The following is an 18,766-nucleotide window of genomic DNA, read 5'->3' as shown; positions in this document are numbered from 1 at the left end:
ATTAAGGATGTCATAGCAGCGCATTTGGAAAATGGTGACACGATAGGTCCAAGTCAGCATGGATTTGTGAAAGGGAAATCATGCTTGACAAATCTTCTGGAATTTTTTGAGGATGTTTCCAGTAAAGTGGACAAAGGAGAACCAGTTGATGTGGTATATTTGGACATTCAGAAGGCTTTCGACAAGGTCCCACACAAGAGATTAATGTGCAAAGTTAAAGCACATGGGATTGGGGGTAGTGTGCTGACGTGGATTGAGAACTGGTTGTCAGACAGGAAGCAAAGAATAGGAGTAAATGGGTACTTTTCAGAATGGCAGGCAGTGACTAGTGGGGTACCGCAAGGTTCTGTGCTGGTGCCCCAGCTGTTTACATTGTACATTAATGATTTAGACGAGGGGATTAAATGTAGTCTCTCCAAATTTGCAGATGACACTAAGTTGGGTGGCAGTGTGAGCTGCGAGGAGGATGCTATGAGGCTGCAGAGTGACTTGGATAGGTTAGGTGAGTGGGCAAATGCATGGCAGATGAAGTATAATGTGGATAAATGTGAGGTTATCCACTTTGGTGGTAAAAACAGAGAGACAGACTATTATCTGAATGGTGACAGATTAGGAAAAGGGGAGGTGCAACGAGACCTGGGTGTCATGGTACATCAGTCATTGAAGGTTGGCATGCAGGTACAGCAGGTGGTTAAGAAAGCAAATGGCATGTTGGCCTTCATAGCGAGGGGATTTGAGTACAGGGGCAGGGAGGTGTTGCTACAGTTGTACAGGGCCTTGGTGAGGCCACACCTGGAGTATTGTGTACAGTTTTGGTCTCCTAACTTGAGGAAGGACATTCTTGCTATTGAGGGAGTGCAGCGAAGATTCACCAGACTGATTCCCGGGATGGTGGGACTGACCTATCAAGAAAGACTGGATCAACTGGGCTTGTATTCACTGGAGTTCAGAAGAATGAGAGGGGACCTCATAGAAACATTTAAAATTCTGACGGGTTTAGACAGGTTAGATGGAGGAAGAATGTTCCCAATGTTGGGGAAGTCCAGAACCGGGGGTCACAGTCTAAGGATAAGGGGTAAGCCATTTAGGACCCAGATGAGGAGAAACTTCTTCACCCAGAGAGTGGTGAACCTGTGGAATTCTCTACCACAGAAAGTAGTTGAGGCCAATTCACTAAATATATTCAAAAGGGAGTTAGATGAAGTCCTTACAACTCGGGGGATCAAAGGGTATGGCGAGAAAGCAGGAAGGGGGTACTGAAGTTTCATGTTCAGCCATTAACTCATTGAGTGGCGGTGCAGGCTAGAAGGGCTGAATGGCCTGCTCCTGCACCTATTTTCTATGTTTCTATTTAACACCCAATATGGTTTGGAGGGAGTAAAGTAATTGCCATTAGTCTGCTTGTATAATCTAATTACATTGATGTCCTACCATTATCTACCTTAGATTCAGAAAATGGAGTCAAATGGATCTGATTATCACTGAATCTTATATTTTGGGATAATCCATGAATGATTCAAAAAGATAAACACACTTATGGCTGGAAAACAAGCAGCAATGCTGGGATATAAAAACATTAGAGATTTGCACCCAATTCCATTTTGTGTACTGGTAAATGATACCCACACTGAGTGAGTACACAGTTAAATTGGGGGACTGCTTTGTAAGGAAGAATTCGATGAGCAGAAAGCTTCTTTCCTCCTTCCACAGGTGACTTTTCCACTTTGACTGCTGCCAACCTTTTCAAATACCTCCTCTATTTTTATCCTATCCAATTTCCTTACTCCCTTCTGTGATATTGGCAGCGTCCTCTTCTTTTGTGAAGGTGCTCATTTAGTACCTCAGCTATGCCCTCTGCCTCCACAAGACCATATCCTTTTTGGTCTCTAATCAGCCCCACCCCCTTTTGACTATGTTACCCGCCTATACACTGTTATCCCCTCTTAATTCCCTTTTCAGTCCTCGACACTTTCTGTATTCTGCTCGATTTTCTACCATATTGTGAACCTCATAAGCCTCCTTTTTCAGTTTCATTTTAATCTCAATGGGAGAACATGCGTCATGTTTGGTGGATTTTTAAAAATTTGTTCACGGGATATGGGCGTCACTAGCAAGCCAGCATTTATTGCCCATCCCTAATCACCCTTGCGAAGATGGCGGTAAGCCACTTTCTTGAACCGCTGCAGTCCATGTGGTGAAGATACTCCCACGGCACTGTTAGGGAGGGAGTGCCACGATTTTGACCACGCGACGATGAAGGAACGGTGATATAATTCCAAATCAGGATGGTGTGTGACTTGGAAGGAAACGTGGAGGTAGCGGTGTTCCCATGCGTCTGCTGCTCTAGGTAGTAGAGGTAGACTATCCAATATGAATTACTTCACTCTCAGCAGCAGCCCCAAGGGCATTTCAACTGAAAATTCTGCATCATTCTTGTACAAAAACACAACAGTTCAATCACATGGGACTGCAAATGTCACGTGGCCACTCGCAATGTGGGACAGGAGATAACTGGGCCCCCCTCGCATGGGACTGACCAAATATTGAGAAAAATTTGACTTGAAAAGTAAAATAAACCAAAGACTAGGTGGACGGAAATTGCAAACATTTCTGTACTGGGAAATGCAAGTGTGGAGGGGGGAGGATGGATAGGACAAATGTTACTTTTTTTTTAAAAAAAACACCAAATTGGCATCATCAAGGAATAAATGAGTGAATATTTGCAGCTGACTATCAGATTCAGTCTCAAGACACTGATGAATAGATCATATTGGAGGATACAACAAATATTTCCTACTGTTGTCAGGGATAAGCCAATGGTTTCAGACAAATGGGGGAAAGTTTGTGTATTTCCTTATCGCCAAGGGGTGAAATATATTGACTTCTCTTTCACACCTAATCCCCTAAAGATACAAGGGAGAAACCATAAAAATCTGCAGTCAAATTGAGCAAGGGACACATGTACAGGGAGATGAAACGAATGTTAGTGTCTACGGGCAGTGTGTGGTTTACAGCGTTTTGTTTCATGGGCTGCTTAGGCGCATGGAGTCTCAAAGTTTCAAACAATGTTCCTATTAATTCGCATTATCTCAAGTCAGAGATATTGACAATTGATATTCTGATTTAGGATTTCTCCAACAATGGTGCAACCTTTTTCAAACCTGGAAGCACATAAAATTCAAACAGCTAACCAGCAAGTAACAAAATTGAAGCACAAATAGAACGGAGTTGCTTGGGCTATGTGGGACAGATTGCCGGGGCACATGGCCTCGTAGTCTATTCATTGGAATGATCCTGGCAGCAGTATAATGCTACACTGGTTGACTGGAGTTCCTGTCAATCACACCATTTCAGTAGAGGACACTCTCATTAGGTTTGTTCTCAGAATGTTAGATAATAGTTAAGTTACCAACAGCAAGAGGGCCTAAGGAAGAAGGGCACATATATGGCTTTTAAAGCCACTCTTGTCTGAGGATTTATAGGATGCTCTTTATTTAGAGTGAGTAAAGGAGCAGTTTCTTCTTTCAAGTCTTCACTACCAACGCTGCCAGTTCAGAAGGCTTAATAGGAAGCATGCAAACAGGACAGTGGTAAAAGCAAAGGAGTGAGAAGATGGAAGAGAATAGAGAAAAGAAACAAGGCCCTCTACCTAAAATCGTTTACAAGCATTTGTTTTCGCAACATTGATATAAAAATTTACCAAGATCTGCAATTCCCACTTTAAGAATTAATAACCTCCTGTGGCATTGGTCACTGGGGCTCAAGGATCTGGAGCACAGGTGTGTTTAGCCTGGCCGGCTTCATTAAGTCCACTGCTCAAGTACTCCGTGTGAGGAACTGGTATAAAAAGGCAAACCCTAAATATTGTAGTTCCTTGTAAACTCAGATCAATTCGTGGGCAATTGTAGCCGCTTGTACATTTCAGGCTCCAGGTCAGTAGGTCCTACTGTGAAATGATTTGCTTGCTTATATATATATATATATATATATCTTTTAAAAAGATTGCTGTAATGAAAAAATGTTTTTTAATTTATTATAATTTAAATGGCCTATGTAAACTTCCCGTTTATAATTAACCCCCCGCCCCCCCCCCCCCCTTTGTTGGCTGTGCCGAAGTACGGTACTACCACTGGAGGATGGGTGTAATTACAGAATGAATAGCTTACATTGGCAGTTGCCATTTTAAACGTGGATAGCAGAATGGAAATACAAATATAAGAATGGCATGTAGAACTTCAAAATGGGATTCCAAAGTGGGGACTGAATAGGGTCTGTACGTCCTGCCCCAATTATCGCCCATGCACTAACCAATGTTCCCCCGAAGGCGCATGGCCACGCATCAATCGCGAGGTCCTGCGCAGGGCTGCTCAGCAGCTACTGCTGTTGGAAGGGATACCGGACAGCAAATTTAAAGGGCCCGTGCAGGAAAACAAATTGGAGGGACTAGTGCCTCCAACTCCACTGCAACTTAATAGTACACTCAGTCTTACCTGCCAGTGGAGACTGACTAGTCTTATATGGCACAAGCATGCATACATCTAGTACTCATAATTAGAGGAAGAATGTTGTGTTCATTGTTGTGTAAATTGTGAGACTTGGAGGGGAACGTGGAGGATACACAAATGGTTAACAGTGGAATACCCAACTCACAACCAGAGACGTCAAGACCGAAAAGAATAGGAAGGAAACCGAGGTAAATCACAAAGTAGTGATTAGGTGATCCCCAAGCTAGAGTTTTAAAAGCCTGCAGATTATAAGATGGGAGAAGTATGGAATACAACCTCTCCATCCAGGAAAATCCACAAACTATGAAAGGTTTCCCTTGCGACCTATCAAATGCACCCAGATCAACAACTTGCATTTATATAGCGCCTTTACGGAGCAAAACGTCCCAAAGCACTTCACAGGAGTGTTAACAAGACAAAAAAGATTTGACACCAAGTCACATTAGAAGTAATTATGGCAGTGACCAGCCGCTTGGTCAAAGAGGTAGGTTTTAAGAAGCTTCTTGAGGAGGAAAGAAGAGGTAGCGAGGCGGAGAGGTTTAGGCAGGGAGTTCCAGAGCTTCGGTCCCAAACAGCTGAAGGCACGGCCACCGATGGTTGAGCGATTATAATCAGGGATGCTCAAAAGGGCAGAATTTGAGGAGCACAGATACCTCGGGGGGTTGTGAGGCTGAAGTAGATTACAGAGCTAGGGAGGGGCGAGGCCGTGGAAGGATTTGTAAACAAGGATGAGAATTTTGAAATCAAGACATTGTTTAACCAGGAGCAATGTAGGTTAGTGAGTACAGGGGTGATGGGTGAACGGGACTTGGTGCGAGTTAGGACACGGGCGGTCGAGTTTTGGATGGCCTCAAGTTTACATAGGGTAGAATGTGGGAGGCCAGCCAGGAGTGCATTGGAGAAGTCAAGTCTAGAGGTAACAAAGACATGGATGAGGGTTTCAGCAGCAGATGAGCTGAGGCAAGGGGCGGAGACCCGCGATGTTACGGAGGTGGAAATCGGCGATTTTAGTTATGCAGCGGATAAGTGGCCGGAAGCTCATTTCAGGGTCAAATATGACACCTAGGTTGCGAACAATCTGGTTCAGCCTCAGACAGATGCTAAGGAGAGGGATAGAGTCAGTGGCCAGGGAATGCAGTTTGCGGCAGGGACCAAAGACAATGGCTCGGTCTTCCCAATATTTAATTGGAGAAAATTTCTGCTCATCCAGTGCTGGATGTCAGACAAGCATTCTGACAATTTACAGACCGTGGAGGGGTGGAGAGAAGTGGTGGTGAAGTAGAGCTGGGTGTCGTCAGAGTACATGTGGAAACTGACGCTGTGTTTTCGGATGATGTCGCCAAGAGGCAGCATTTAGATGAAAAATAAGAGGGGGCCAAGGATAGATCCTTGGGGACTCCAGAGGTAACGATGCGAGAGTGGGAAGAGAAGCCCTTGCAGGTTTATTTTCTGGCTATTAGAAAGTTAAGAATGGAACCAGACGAGTGCAGTCTGACACCCAGCTGGACAATGGTGGAGAGGAGTTGGAAGAGGATGGAGTGGTCAACCGTGTCAAAGGCTGCAGACAGGTTGAAAACGGTGAATGGCTAAACCAGTTGTCCTCCACATCCATCCAAGTCTGCGCCCCTTGGACTTGAGGGAGCGAAGATGAGGCCCATACCAGGGGGAATGGCCAGGATGAGAGATAGTAATGGTTTTAATAGGGACTAGGGCATCAAAAGTGGTGGTGAGGGTGTCCTGGAGAAGTAGGTGGCTGTAGAAATGTCATGGTGAATGGAATGGAGGGCCAAAGGCTGGACAGGTTGGAGTTGATAAGTGCAGTTGTAAGAGAGTTTGGAGAGTTTTTTTTCCAGGGGCGGACGCAGAAGGAAGTAGGGTCGGGTGGGGGGAGGGGGATGTGGGTGGAGAGCGGGATGTGGGTGGAGAGCGATACAAGGAAATGGTCAGGGATAGCCTTATCTGCAAGTGACACGGTAGGAATAGCGAGGTCAAGAGAGATGGCAAAGTCAAGGGGGTGGCTGTGAATATGGGTTGGGGAGTTCAAATGGAGGGAGAGATTAGAGATTATGGGAGGATAGGAGGGTAGTGAGCTCAGATGAGAGAGAGCATGATGAATTGAGATGGAGATTGAAATCACCGAGGATGAAAAGTCGCTCAGAGCAGAGGCCAAGGGAGAAAAGCAGTGAAGATATCACGGTGCTAAAATTTTTATCATACTTCGGTGAGCAGCAGAGAACAAGAATTTTAAATGTGAGGGGTGAAATAAGGCGAGATGTTCAAAGGAGCAGAAAATGCCGGAGGAGTAGGAGTACAGACCAAGGTATGATTTGGTGATGAGAGCCACACTGCCATCTCAGTGTGGTGGAAGGTACAGCCAGGCAGGGAGACATTGTTTAAAGGTAAGGCGTCATCGTCCCTCAGCTAAGTTTCCGTCTAGGCCATGATGTCGATGCAATCATCCACGATAAGTTCATGGATGACAAGGGCCATGTTCGCAAGCAATGAACATTCTGCAAGGGGATGCGGAGAGAATTGGTGATGGCTAAGCAGGTACATTGCAAGGTCGATGCAGAGTAAAAGTCTGCTGCATTCCCCACAAATGCACTGTAACACAAAATATTCAAACCAAAAACAAAGGGGGAGAAATTCGGGCTGATTGCGCCTCCCGTAACTAGTTGTAAACTACTTTTCACCGGGATGCAGCACTGTTACCGACTCCAGCAAAACTCCATGCGACTTTAGCAGCGGCAATCAGTAGCGCCCTGCTCTGCGGCAATGGCATCATCACCGTGCGCAGCGACCCATTGTCACCCCGGAGCAAAAATTCAGTCGCGTCACCTGAAGCCGCAACAGCTTCAGGGGGTCATGTCTATATCCCCTTGAAGCCTAGGCTGTAGGTTGCTCACAGGCGATAATTAAAGGGGAGGTTGGGAAAGTAAAGGAAAAATTGGCCGACTTACCAGTCGCGGCCTTCTTTGTCCTTGATTGCTGGGTCCATGCCACAACCTTGCAGTCATGGCACCCCACTCCGTGGTGATCCAGTGATGGCCCCGTTTCCCGCCCGCAGAGTCAGCAGCTTGGCCTTCCCCTTTAATGAAGATGGGGGGGGGCCCTGCACATGCGGCAGCATTACCCGTCCCACCGCAAAACGCTGCGCCCTTCGCGGTGTCTTTCTGCCCCACTCCCTCCCCACTGAGCAAGTGGAGCGCGATATTTTGTGCTCCACTTGCTCTCTGGAGCGGTAACCTGAATTTGGGTCGCGGGGCAGGACTTTCGCAGCTGGCACAGGAACTCGCGGCTGGTACCGCTCCGGTGCGCAATTTCGGGGCCTAGGACTTTAATTTAAAAAAACACACAGTAAACAATCCTAGATGTTATCCTATTTTGAGTCAAGGGGACATTAAAGTGGCATGTTAAACTAAATTTTCCTGTTAAATTACTTGGAATATTTGGTTGTCAAGAACAAGGCATACAGGAAACAGAGATAAGTGGTCTATTTTGCTTAGTTGAGTAAGAAACAGAGAATCTCTCTCACCCAGCCAGCTCTGTGCATCAAATGAAGTCACCGCATTTATATTTAAAACGAAGATTGAGTTTTTAAAAATTTGGTGAAGTCAGTGGAAAATACACACGACATAGAATGTGCTTTATGTACAACAGCAGAAGCTGCAATGTAAAAAAATTCAATTCAGATAAACATAGCAGGGGAGAAGAAAGAAGTGAGATCACAAAAGAATGATGAATGAATGCTAGAAAGCATTGGGAAGTGGCAGTCAGCAATGTGGCAGCAGGTCTGATATGAAGACTACTCATGTTTATGAATTATGTTTAGTCTGCAAACTTAAAGGGGCACCACCTTCAAGCAAAAGTGCTCGACAAACAGTTTTGTTTCCCAACCCACATGACATTGAATTAATCACTTCACAAAAACATCAGGTCAATTACACATGACACCACTGCAGTGGAATAAGCACACTTTGGTCAAAGAAATGCTCAGGACGGTGGCATTTCATCTTTTTGTAGGAATATTTAAATATGTCTCTGTAGGTGAAATATTCTAAGATTTGAGATCAAGAAATCATAATTGTGGCTCAATGTTCCAACGCACTATGCCACGGATTGATAACAGGCAGTTTTAAATCCACAATTCCTAAAACAATGAGCTTTGCCGCATTGTCATTGATAGGCATTGAACAAAGGCCAGAATTCTCCAGGGGAGGGAAGGCACCACACATAAAGGAGGGGGGGGGGGGGGAAATCACTCCAGACAGCTTTCACAAAACGCCTGGCAGCAACTAAAAACATCTTCGACAGAGGCCCACAGCAGGTCGAGTGCCCAGGCAGTCGACTGGGAGAACCATGCATACTAAAGTGAAGTGAGAAAAAAATATTAGTATCTTTGTGAAGATTTAAAGTAACAAGGAATAAATGTAGCTATTGTCTAAACTGGAATATTACTGTTGGGGTAAATCTATCTACAGGAGCAATACCCTCCCGGGTAGCTTAATTTGCTTTTAAATCAATTGCTCTCTAAATAATTCAACTGGCTTCAGACCCTGTACAGTTTCGATGCTAGTGCAGACAACATGGGAATAATGTAATCTCCTTGAAGTGCAGCCACGTTGGCGTCAATGTTCATTTTCAGGTTCATTTCGAAATTCAAAATGAAAACATAAATTTGCCAAAAAAGTAAATCAAAAGCTCCAGGCTATTTCAAGTCAGCCTTTTTCAGAGACTAAAATGTTTAATTACAACGTCCCTAAATATAAACATGTAATATGCTGGTTTTTTTTTTAAAAAGCAGCAATTCCAGGAGGCAGCTAGGTGACGCGAAGCAATTGAAGGCCTGCCACAACAAGCTCCCGGGCTACGACTGCAGTAGTTAATTCTGCTGATGGTTTGGAGCACTGCGTACAGCAATACTCTTTGCTGGGCTGTTGGGGCTGTTTGCTATAAACCACATCGTGTTTCTGATAAAGATGCAAGAGTTAAACACACTGTGGTTGGGCTCTTTTGTCTCTCTGAAGGTTTTACCCTCTGGGTCCTTCCTACGGAGAAGGAAACATTTTCTTGTCAGATCCATTTCGGGTTTACCTTTAATCCTGCATTAGGATCAAAAACAACTCTTTCAGGGACCAAAATGATTACGCAATTGCAACTGAAAAAGGTTGCTGGTCCTTAACGAAAACTGATAGAAAATATAATCCAAATCTTTAAAATGCTGGGAGGAATGAATAATGTAGATGTAGGTAGGCTATTTAACGTTGACATGGGTACAAAATTAACAAGCCTCAAGCAAGATTTAGGATCAGGAAGAATTATTTTCCCTATCCCAGAGTAACAGATATGTGGAATGGAACAGCAGCTAAAACAGTTTAGAGGATTAGCACCTTAGAGGAATCAAAAAAAAAGGTTGGTTGACTATCTGGTTAGGAGTGGGATTGAGAGTTAGAACAATGCGATCAAATGCTACATGGAGCATGATAGCTCCTGGGTTGCTGGAAAGGTAGGAAAGTGGCCAAGGATTAAATAACGTAGGATGGAAGTTGAGACTGATATTCTGAAGTACTGTTCAACTGCCTTTGGGCAGGGGAAACAAGAACCCAAAGAGCATTTTTACAGGACATTCAGCAGATTTGAGTATATTGCACGTGAGCTGTGCAACAGCCTCAGTATACTAAATGGCATGTGCTTCCTTGCATACCTCCACACTCCTGATTCACAAGCACTCAGTCATTCATCCTGACGGCTTACGTAGTTAGCACAGTAAACACTGAGCCATTCAGATTATGAAGGAGCCAGGCTCATTCCTTTGTCCGTGCTGCGTTATCTGATCTCAGATGGGATAGTGGTAGTAGGCACACCATAGTTCAGGTTTCAGGACCAAGATTTAGGGAGGACGAAAAGAAAAAAAAACTGGCTAGGGTTCCTGGTCATGGTTATCCAGTGTCGCCTTTGGGATGTGCAGATCTTGGGTAACAATAGGATCAAACTCAGATGTGAAGCCCTCCACATTTCAATAGCCTGCTGATGCTCATTGAAGTACCGAGGCTCACATAGGCAGAATGACCATGTGGACTAGTCACCCGACGGCTACCAGAATCCATAAGAGCCCTGCCTCAGCAAGAGTCACTGCCTTCAGGTCAGCAGAGGTCAGAGAGAGAAAACTGGTAGGAAAAGGAGGGGCTAAAATGTCTCTATCAGTCCACATGAGATTGCAGTGATAAAGCTTGGCTGTGTTCACTTTGATTTCACTCAACTGGTTTACTCTTCATCTTACGTTATAGCTACATGCTACATTAGAATTATTAGCCATATAGATTTTAAATAGAAATAAAACTTGAATTTATATTGTGCCTTTAATGTAAAAAGAACATTTCAAAGCACTTCACAGAGGCTCAAGGAAAAAACATCTATAAAATTGTATTTTAATCCATTTGGTTTTGCTTTCTATTTGAATTAATATGACAAACTGCTTCAGAGTTTGAGGAGAAGAGGCCATTTTGCCAAAACAAAATCACCAAAATTCAATGTAACCTGTTACCAAGATGGCTTCAATGATGGATGTGCTGTGACAGGGCAGCGAATACATCTTGAATTATGTGATGCATAAAAATTAATTACTGTACATTTAAATTGAGAAGAGCAAACATACATCACCATCAGAAACTAAAAGGCGGCTCTGCGGAGAAAGTGAAAAAGCTCAGCTCTGCAGCAAGGGGCTGGGGGGGGTTGCGGAAGAGCTGAGAAGCAAGCGATTGTAAAAACATGCAGAGAGAAATTGGAAAGAGCAAAAGGGGCAGCAGAGAAGAGGAGTGTGGAATGTGCAGAGACCAAATCAAGATGCAGAGGTGACCAACTGTAGAGGCTGTGACTCACCATACACTGGAGCGAATCTTTGGCTCAGTGGGCCCCCCTCGCATATGGGACGTGGGACCCCATAGAGCCCTCCCTGCATTTAGGACTAACCACTCTATGGACCGGTATAAAGATGGCTACCACCGTGACAGGAGCACTCACGTGCTGGGCTGTTAAGAATGTGAAGATATGAAAATAACCCCACACTGAAAAGGAAATATTAAGAGCATATACTGATATAACACGAGGGAATAAAACATCAGAGATATCCAAGGGCAGATCAGTGAAACAGCATTTTGGAAGGCAGGTTAGAGCTATATGCACAAAATACATTTTGCTACTGGTCTATTAGGGTGATCAGTCACAAGCCTGATGTACTGCCCTCATCATATGTGGGTCATAGACCTTAGAAATCAAACTCTTTGTTGCCCATATGAAATGCAAGTCCTCAGAATGATGAATAGGAAATTCTGCAATCCAAATGAAAGGATGGCAAGAGTCACAGGATTTCTTTTGTTAACTAATCAAAAATGCAAGTGTTAAAAAAATGTATCTAACTTAACCTCTGGACTGCTGAAAATGCACTTCAGTAATCCTATAATGGAGATAAATTTGATCTAGTGGCTGTGTTTAATTACAATGACACAGAAGTGAATACAGTCAAGCCTCATTACAACAACCTTGTGGGACTGCCAAAGTCTAATCACGTGTCCCGCGTATCGGGTTCTGAGCTCCTGTACTAACTATAATCAAATTCTTACTAGAACCAGGAGCAACTGTTATAACTAAATCTTAAAATAAGGTTTGTAACAATATGGTTACACTCTATTAAACTAAAAGCTGCATTGCAAAATTGTACAATGTGATGCAAGATAAGCTTCGTCCTAAAACGCAGCGCCTATATGCACCTCTTGGGCAATAATCTCACCTTAAATGAGCATTCAGTTTTGCGTATTTCAGCAGTACCAAACACTGTCCATTTTAGGCTTTCACAGAATAAATGTATTCATTTTAAGTTAATATTTAGTGCTAATATTAGTCACCTGCAGTAGATTGAAACAGGATGGCACAAATTTAGACAACGTCAGATCTGTCAAGGAGTAATGGGCAGGCATGTGGAAGTGAGAATCACCCAGCTTGTTCTTGCGTATTACCATGCAGCAAGTTATGGGGGAGATGGCTGGAATCAGCTGGGCATGGGACGGAATATGGGAGAAATTATAGGAAGAAACAAATGGAGGCGGACTGGGTAATGCAATGGGTCAGCATGGGTCTCGGCATTCAGAATCAGGAACAGCAAGAAATCGGAGTGTAAAACAAACGTACAAAGCCTGTCCCAAGACAATGCGCAGCCAGGGGTCAGGGTGTGAGGAACTGGGAACATGCAGCTGCACCTTGTTTAATTTGCTCTAGTAGAATGGGCAAAGAGATTTCAAAAAGGAAGTTTCCCCGCCCCAAACTGAAACCACGGTTTTCTTAAAATTCTCATTTAAGTACCGACACACTACGCTACCGTGTTGTTGAAAGTGGGTTAGCCAATTTTAGTGTACAAGTGAAACTTATATGTTATCCACAGGTTCGTCTTCTTTTCCTTTCCCAAGCTCCCTTACTGGAAATTGCAAACCAAGCTATGTAAGTTTACTGGACCTCTGCAGCACACCTCCTTCGATCTTATGACACAAGGTGATTAACGGTTCGGAGATCTGGGATCGCTCTACTTTTTAATCAAACCCAACTTTAAAAGAAAAAATACCCTTATTTCCACCTGCACTGTTGAAATTATTAAAGTGAAAATAAGAGATTGTTAACATGTAATTTTCCTCTCCTTGCTCATTTCTGAAAGTCTGAAATCCTAACAAATGACCATTTATTCACCCTCACTAAAGATCAAAAGCTCAGGATTTATAAGGTTTACATGTTCCGCAATGAAAATGTGATTAATGCCTGTACAATACACTACAATTCCTCGTCTTACTTACCGTCTCCTGTGCAACATTGATAGCCTCCAGCAAACCATATAGCTTTCCTCTTACAAGAAATACACCAGCACACCACGTCACACAGTCTTCATGCATCCAGTATTCATTAGTGTCCATTGGGACCAATGGGGGTTGGTACCACTCTTCTAAAGATGGCTCACTCCTCGGCTTCTTATTATCGGAATATTTCGTGGCCTCTTCAACACCGTCCAAACTTCTGCGCTTCTGGCCACGGGTTGTTGCCCCTTCCCTCGTTCTCAATTCCTGATTTTGTCCTGGAGTTTTATTTACTGCATTCCTAATGGAAGTACAATTAGGGCTGGAGACAACGGTGCTAGCTTGCTCGATCTTGGCCTCTTTTGACCGGGCAGTTTGGTTACTTGAAGGTGTATATCCTCCAGGATAGAAAGGTCCAAAAAGATCACCTTGCTCCATAGCATTTGCAGACTGGCCGCAAAGACAGCAGACTAGAAAGCTTTTGTGAGTGGCCTCATTAATTGTAGGGCCCAATGTCAAGCAAGATGATTTTGGAACGGCACCATGTGACTGCCGCTGGGAATGTTTCTTTCGCTTGAGATTGTTATTATCCTCTTCAGAATAGTTTACTACAGTACACATTGAATAACCCTTTGCCTCTACCCGAACGTATGGTGTAAAACTATCGTATCTATCTCGTCGGTCCTCGGCCTTAAGAGTCAATGCTCTTAGTTTTATCTCTGGCTCTTCGGGTGCAAAGAATGACGAGGCCTGTCCCCGCTGTGTCTGCCGCTTTTTACCCGCCGGTTTCCGTATTTTCTTCCTGGCCGTGCCCCCCCTCCTCGGCTGCGTGGCATTCTTAGTATTTGCTGCCTGCTTCCTTCTGTTCCCGTTTAGACATTTGAGGCCAGGGTCGCTGAACGTTTGCTTACTGCCCGAAGTATGCACCTCCCGGGAGATCTCGACCAACTGCTTTGAAGACGAAGAGGTGCCGCAGAAAGACTTGGCAGGGGAAACAGGAGTGCTCAGTTTTGTTGCATGTTCATGGCAAGAGCCTGAAATTGAGGTAGATTTATTTGTGTTCGGTTTCTCTGCAGCTATTGTGCCTGCTTCTTTCTGTTCTTGCATTTTACATTCCGAAGTCATTGTTTTTTGTGAGGAATCCCGGACATAAGGAGAGAGCCCAGTACTGCCCTTGGACTTCTGTTCTGCAACAGAGCTGGATGATTTGCGCCTTGGTGGTTGAAACCTGGTGGGAGTAGGAGTTGGTGTATCCTTGCTTCTTCTCAGTCTCTCACTGAGTCCGCTCGGAGTTCTTGACTTGGGCTGTGCTACCATATTTTGCACGATCTGCTCCAGCCTCATTCCCCTTTGCCTTGGCGGAAGAATCTTCCTTTCAAAATGCTTGGGCTTAGTGCTGCTGTCATTTTGGAGCGGTCTATCTTCAAACTTCTTCTGATTCGCGTGTTGATGACATGGCGTCCTCCGTTTCTTATTCTCCTGAGCTGGAGCTCGGTCCTGGTGCACATCAGTTTTTGCAACCGGACAGCTAACAATCTCCTCGTCAGAGATGCAGACTACCTCACTGTCTTCGTACTTGGCCACCAAGGTCTGCTTTCTCCGGTTAGGGATTTGTGGCCCTGCCTGGACAGACAAAACTTTGCATACATTGTCACTACTGGGGCTCTGGTCATCATTTCCATCACAGTTCTCACCAGGCTCTGCCTCCTCTCCATGATCAACGCTTTTGCCAGACTTGGCTAGAGAGAGACTCATAGAAATGCTGCAAGACATCGATGCAACATTATTTCTTTTCAGGTCTAACACATATCCTCGAACGTCACATTTCCCCTCCGTTTCAAGAACGTTTAGTTTATGCAATTCAAGAGAGCAAGGCTTTATCCTGGGATGGTTACTCTCTGTAGCTGATGGCTTCTGCAAGGAAGGAAACGTTTGATTGCTGAATGAAGCTGAACCTCTGCTGTTTTCACACACATCGTTAACTACCTGCACCGAGTCAGGGATCTCCTTCAAATTCGGTCTGGTTGCATCACGAGTAGAAATTTGTTTTCGGGCTTCCCTGCAGCTATTTTCATTACTCAGAGACTGTTCGGTTACTTGGATATTTGGTGTCAGATCTCCACTGCATGGAAAAACCATACTACAGGTATCTTCTGACTTGCAACTGACCTTCACTGAACTGTTATTTTGGGTGCCTTTAGCATCCCACCCTGAACAATGCATTTTCTCGTTCTTTAGGACAGATGTTAAAGCTACTTCTGGGTCATGTGACCACTCTTCAGTTTCTGTACCCTGCAGTGATAATATATCAGTTTTTTGCATATGCTGAAGGACTGCAATGTTACTTGGAGTGCGTCTCCCTTCTGAATCCTGCAGCAGGTCACATGCATTGGGGGCTACTTTGTAACTTGATGACATGTTGGTCCCGACACTTTCCGTGTATGCCCCCTGGTAACCATCTGGATTTATTAAACTTTGTGACGGTTGTATGGAATTTGTAGATGCTCTACTTCTATCACAAGCTGGTGAAACATTATGCTCCCCTTCTGTTAAGTCTTTTGGACATGTTTGTCCAAAAGTGTCCTCACTCAGGCTTTCCTCAGATTCAGCTGGTACTGCTGCCTCTAAAAAGTCAATGGTATTTTCTGTTTTTATTGTCATTGTGGCCTGGTCTTTGTAATTCCTGTTTAAGTCACACACAGACTGAAGCTTCCTCTCCGTATACTGGCTACTTAAGCTTTTAGTGAAGACACCAGTACCATTTTGTGTTTCACAGTGGTCCATCCTGCCCAGCAGGTTTTTGCTTTCACACTGTTCCTTGTTGTTTGGTCTGCTCTCTGGCGATGAAGACCCAGTCAGTTTTATTACAAGCACTTCAGAGTTTTGAACTACAGTTTCAGCAGGACTTACAATATCACTCCACTCACTTTCCTGATGCATTACTTCAGAAAACTGGCACACAGAGTCATGCATTTCCACATCAAATGAAGCACTAGATATTTCATATAAGGTTTCCTCTGCAGTGTCTAATGTCGGTTCGAGTGGCCTAACACATGATCCAGGTTCATGGACAGGAGAAGCAACTATTGGTAAATCTAAGTCCAGCACCTGCAATCTGTGCTGGCTCACAATGCTACAGTCAATTCCATTTTCAAGGCCTCTTCTAATAGAGTCCAAATCACCAGGCTGTGCCAACACGGAGTTCTCAAATGATGAGTCAACAAAATCAGCAGGTATGGATGAATCAAATGAGGCTGGCAACATCTGCTGTGACTGCATACAAACAGATGGAATAAAGAGCGATGGCAATGGTTGCTCATGCAAGGAATGCTGCAATATCCGTTGGGAAGAGAACAGGTGAGGCCGATTGACATAAGAGACAGTGACTGTGGTACTTGAGATGGCATCGTCCAGGTGCACCAGGTCAGTCTGAGGTACAGTCGGCCCAGTGTTGGTCTCCAGGTCACCAGCTGCGTTTTTAGTACACAAGCTGTACTGGGTATCCATGGTCCCACTATGCAATAGTTCTAAAGGGTCGTTTTCCTGTAGCTCTTCTCTTTCATTTCTTGTGCAATCAACGGAATAATCCACAGGGATGCTGAAATTAATTAAGTCATCCTTTCTGTTATGTAACCCATCCGCCTGGTCCTGTCCTGACTCCATTACAGGACTTTCTTTGCTTCACTCTGCTTCTTGAGAGAAAGAAAACAAGCAGTTTATAACTATTTAATAGTATCAATAAATATGCATCAACATTGTGCTTGCATATAAAGTTAGAAAATCTATTTCACAAAAATATGCAGTCTTACATAAAGAGATGTCCCTACAAAACAATTTGTAAAAGTACATTCATAACACATCATCGTGTCTCAGAAACACCTAAAAGCACTACACATACAATTAATTATTTTGAAATACAGTTATTAAGTAGGCAAATTCTGCAGCTATTTAGTGTGTAGCAGGATCCCATAAACAGTAATGAGACAAAAGACAAGTTAATCTATTTTTTTCATGGTGTTGCTGGAGAGGAATGTTGGCCAGGACACTGTTTTGAAAAGTGTTATGATATTGTTTAATATCCACCTGAATTTTCAAACAGGCAAACAGAGCCTCTAAAGTACAGGAGTAATTTTGACAATGCAACACTCCCTCAATACTGGCCTGGATTGTCAACCAACTGTATGTACTCGAGCAGGGCTTCAAATAAATATTTTGCTCAGAAGAAATTGAGCCAAGCTACCACTTTCCTTGAGGGTCAAGAACTTTTCTGTGGCCTTGCACCAAGTGTGGAATATGATTTTTTTTAAAGTGAGGGCGATCTAGATGGTCTGACTCCATTCATTGTATCTAAATACCATTATTAACCAGTCATACATTCCATTTATGTGCAATGCAACCGTTTACTATCTCCCATTTTCTTTTTGATTTTCTTCTATTACCTCTCCTCTCAAGACAGACCTTATACTGAGATAATTTCATAGGCAATTATTAAACCATCAGTATCATGCCATATTTTGAGTTTTTAAACACAAGAGTGAACCAATAACTTCTATCAAATACCAGCTTGCTGTCTGTTAGCCCCTTATTTCAAGCCTCATCATAAAACTGTCCTTGCAGAAACAATCATTTGCATGTTAGGAGTGTCCCATAACATACAACAAAATGCATCATTAAATGTCTGGAGCTAAGATTCAGTGGACTTGTAAAAATGCACCTCAAGATTTCAAAAGAAAAAAATCCACATTTTATAAAAATGTGTTTTTAAAAACGGTGACACATGGAAGTTGTAAATTGATTTTTAAGCAACACAAATATTCTGCAAGATTATTGCAAACATTCATCTACAGTTTACCAACTATTCATCTTTCAAAACATAAATTTATTTAGAAATATACATTAAAAACTACCTGCTTACTTTAATTTTGGAAAATACTCCAAATAGATACATGCTCTTACTGGAAATATAATCAGTAAAAATGAATAAAAGTCAATGAAAAATTCCCTGCCCCAACTGCAGATCCCCAATAACCTTTACACGAACAACACTTGATGGAAGCTAACATTATTCAGTGTTACACACCACATTATACTCCAGCAATACCGAAAGCATAACATAATACCAGACAAAGACAGAACGTCAAAAAATAGTCATCAGCACAGTTAAGACTCAAACTTTAACACCCGATTTTTGGTGTATATATATATATATATATATATAAAGATTACTAGTGTTTAAATAGCAGGACTGTGAAACAAAAACACACCGCTTAGCCGTTATCCTTTGTCTTTAGGAGGAGCTTCATAAGACACAAAGACCGTCGCTTCAGTTAGGGCTGCATGCAGAGTCTCATTCATTTCTACTAATTACCATAGCACACTGAAGAGCCGCAGCCTAAGTGGATGGAACAAGGCAGCACACGTGATCTC

General features: G+C 43.4%; 1 protein-coding gene across 5 annotated transcripts in view; it reads right to left on the bottom strand.

The window, feature by feature from the left end:
• The window catches only part of LOC139226624 (serine-rich adhesin for platelets), a 45,843-nt gene that overhangs the window by 25,588 nt on the left and 1,489 nt on the right, over window positions 1–18,766 (bottom strand). For 2 of the 5 annotated variants that reach the window (XM_070857508.1, XM_070857506.1), the window contains exon 2: window positions 13,343–17,028. In XM_070857508.1, coding sequence (XP_070713609.1) covers window positions 13,343–17,002 — 3,660 coding nt within the window. In that variant the 5' untranslated portion in view covers window positions 17,003–17,028. Of the gene's footprint in view, window positions 1–13,342; window positions 17,032–18,603; window positions 18,732–18,766 lie in introns of all 5 variants that reach the window. The other 3 variants (XM_070857509.1, XM_070857505.1, XM_070857507.1) reach the window with 2 other exon arrangements.

The sequence above is a fragment of the Pristiophorus japonicus genome, chromosome 16, assembly GCF_044704955.1.
Source record: "Pristiophorus japonicus isolate sPriJap1 chromosome 16, sPriJap1.hap1, whole genome shotgun sequence".
Lineage (NCBI taxonomy): Eukaryota > Metazoa > Chordata > Chondrichthyes > Pristiophoridae > Pristiophorus > Pristiophorus japonicus.
Note: the sequence above shows the minus strand (reverse complement) of the source record. Positions and strands in the feature narration are given on the sequence as shown.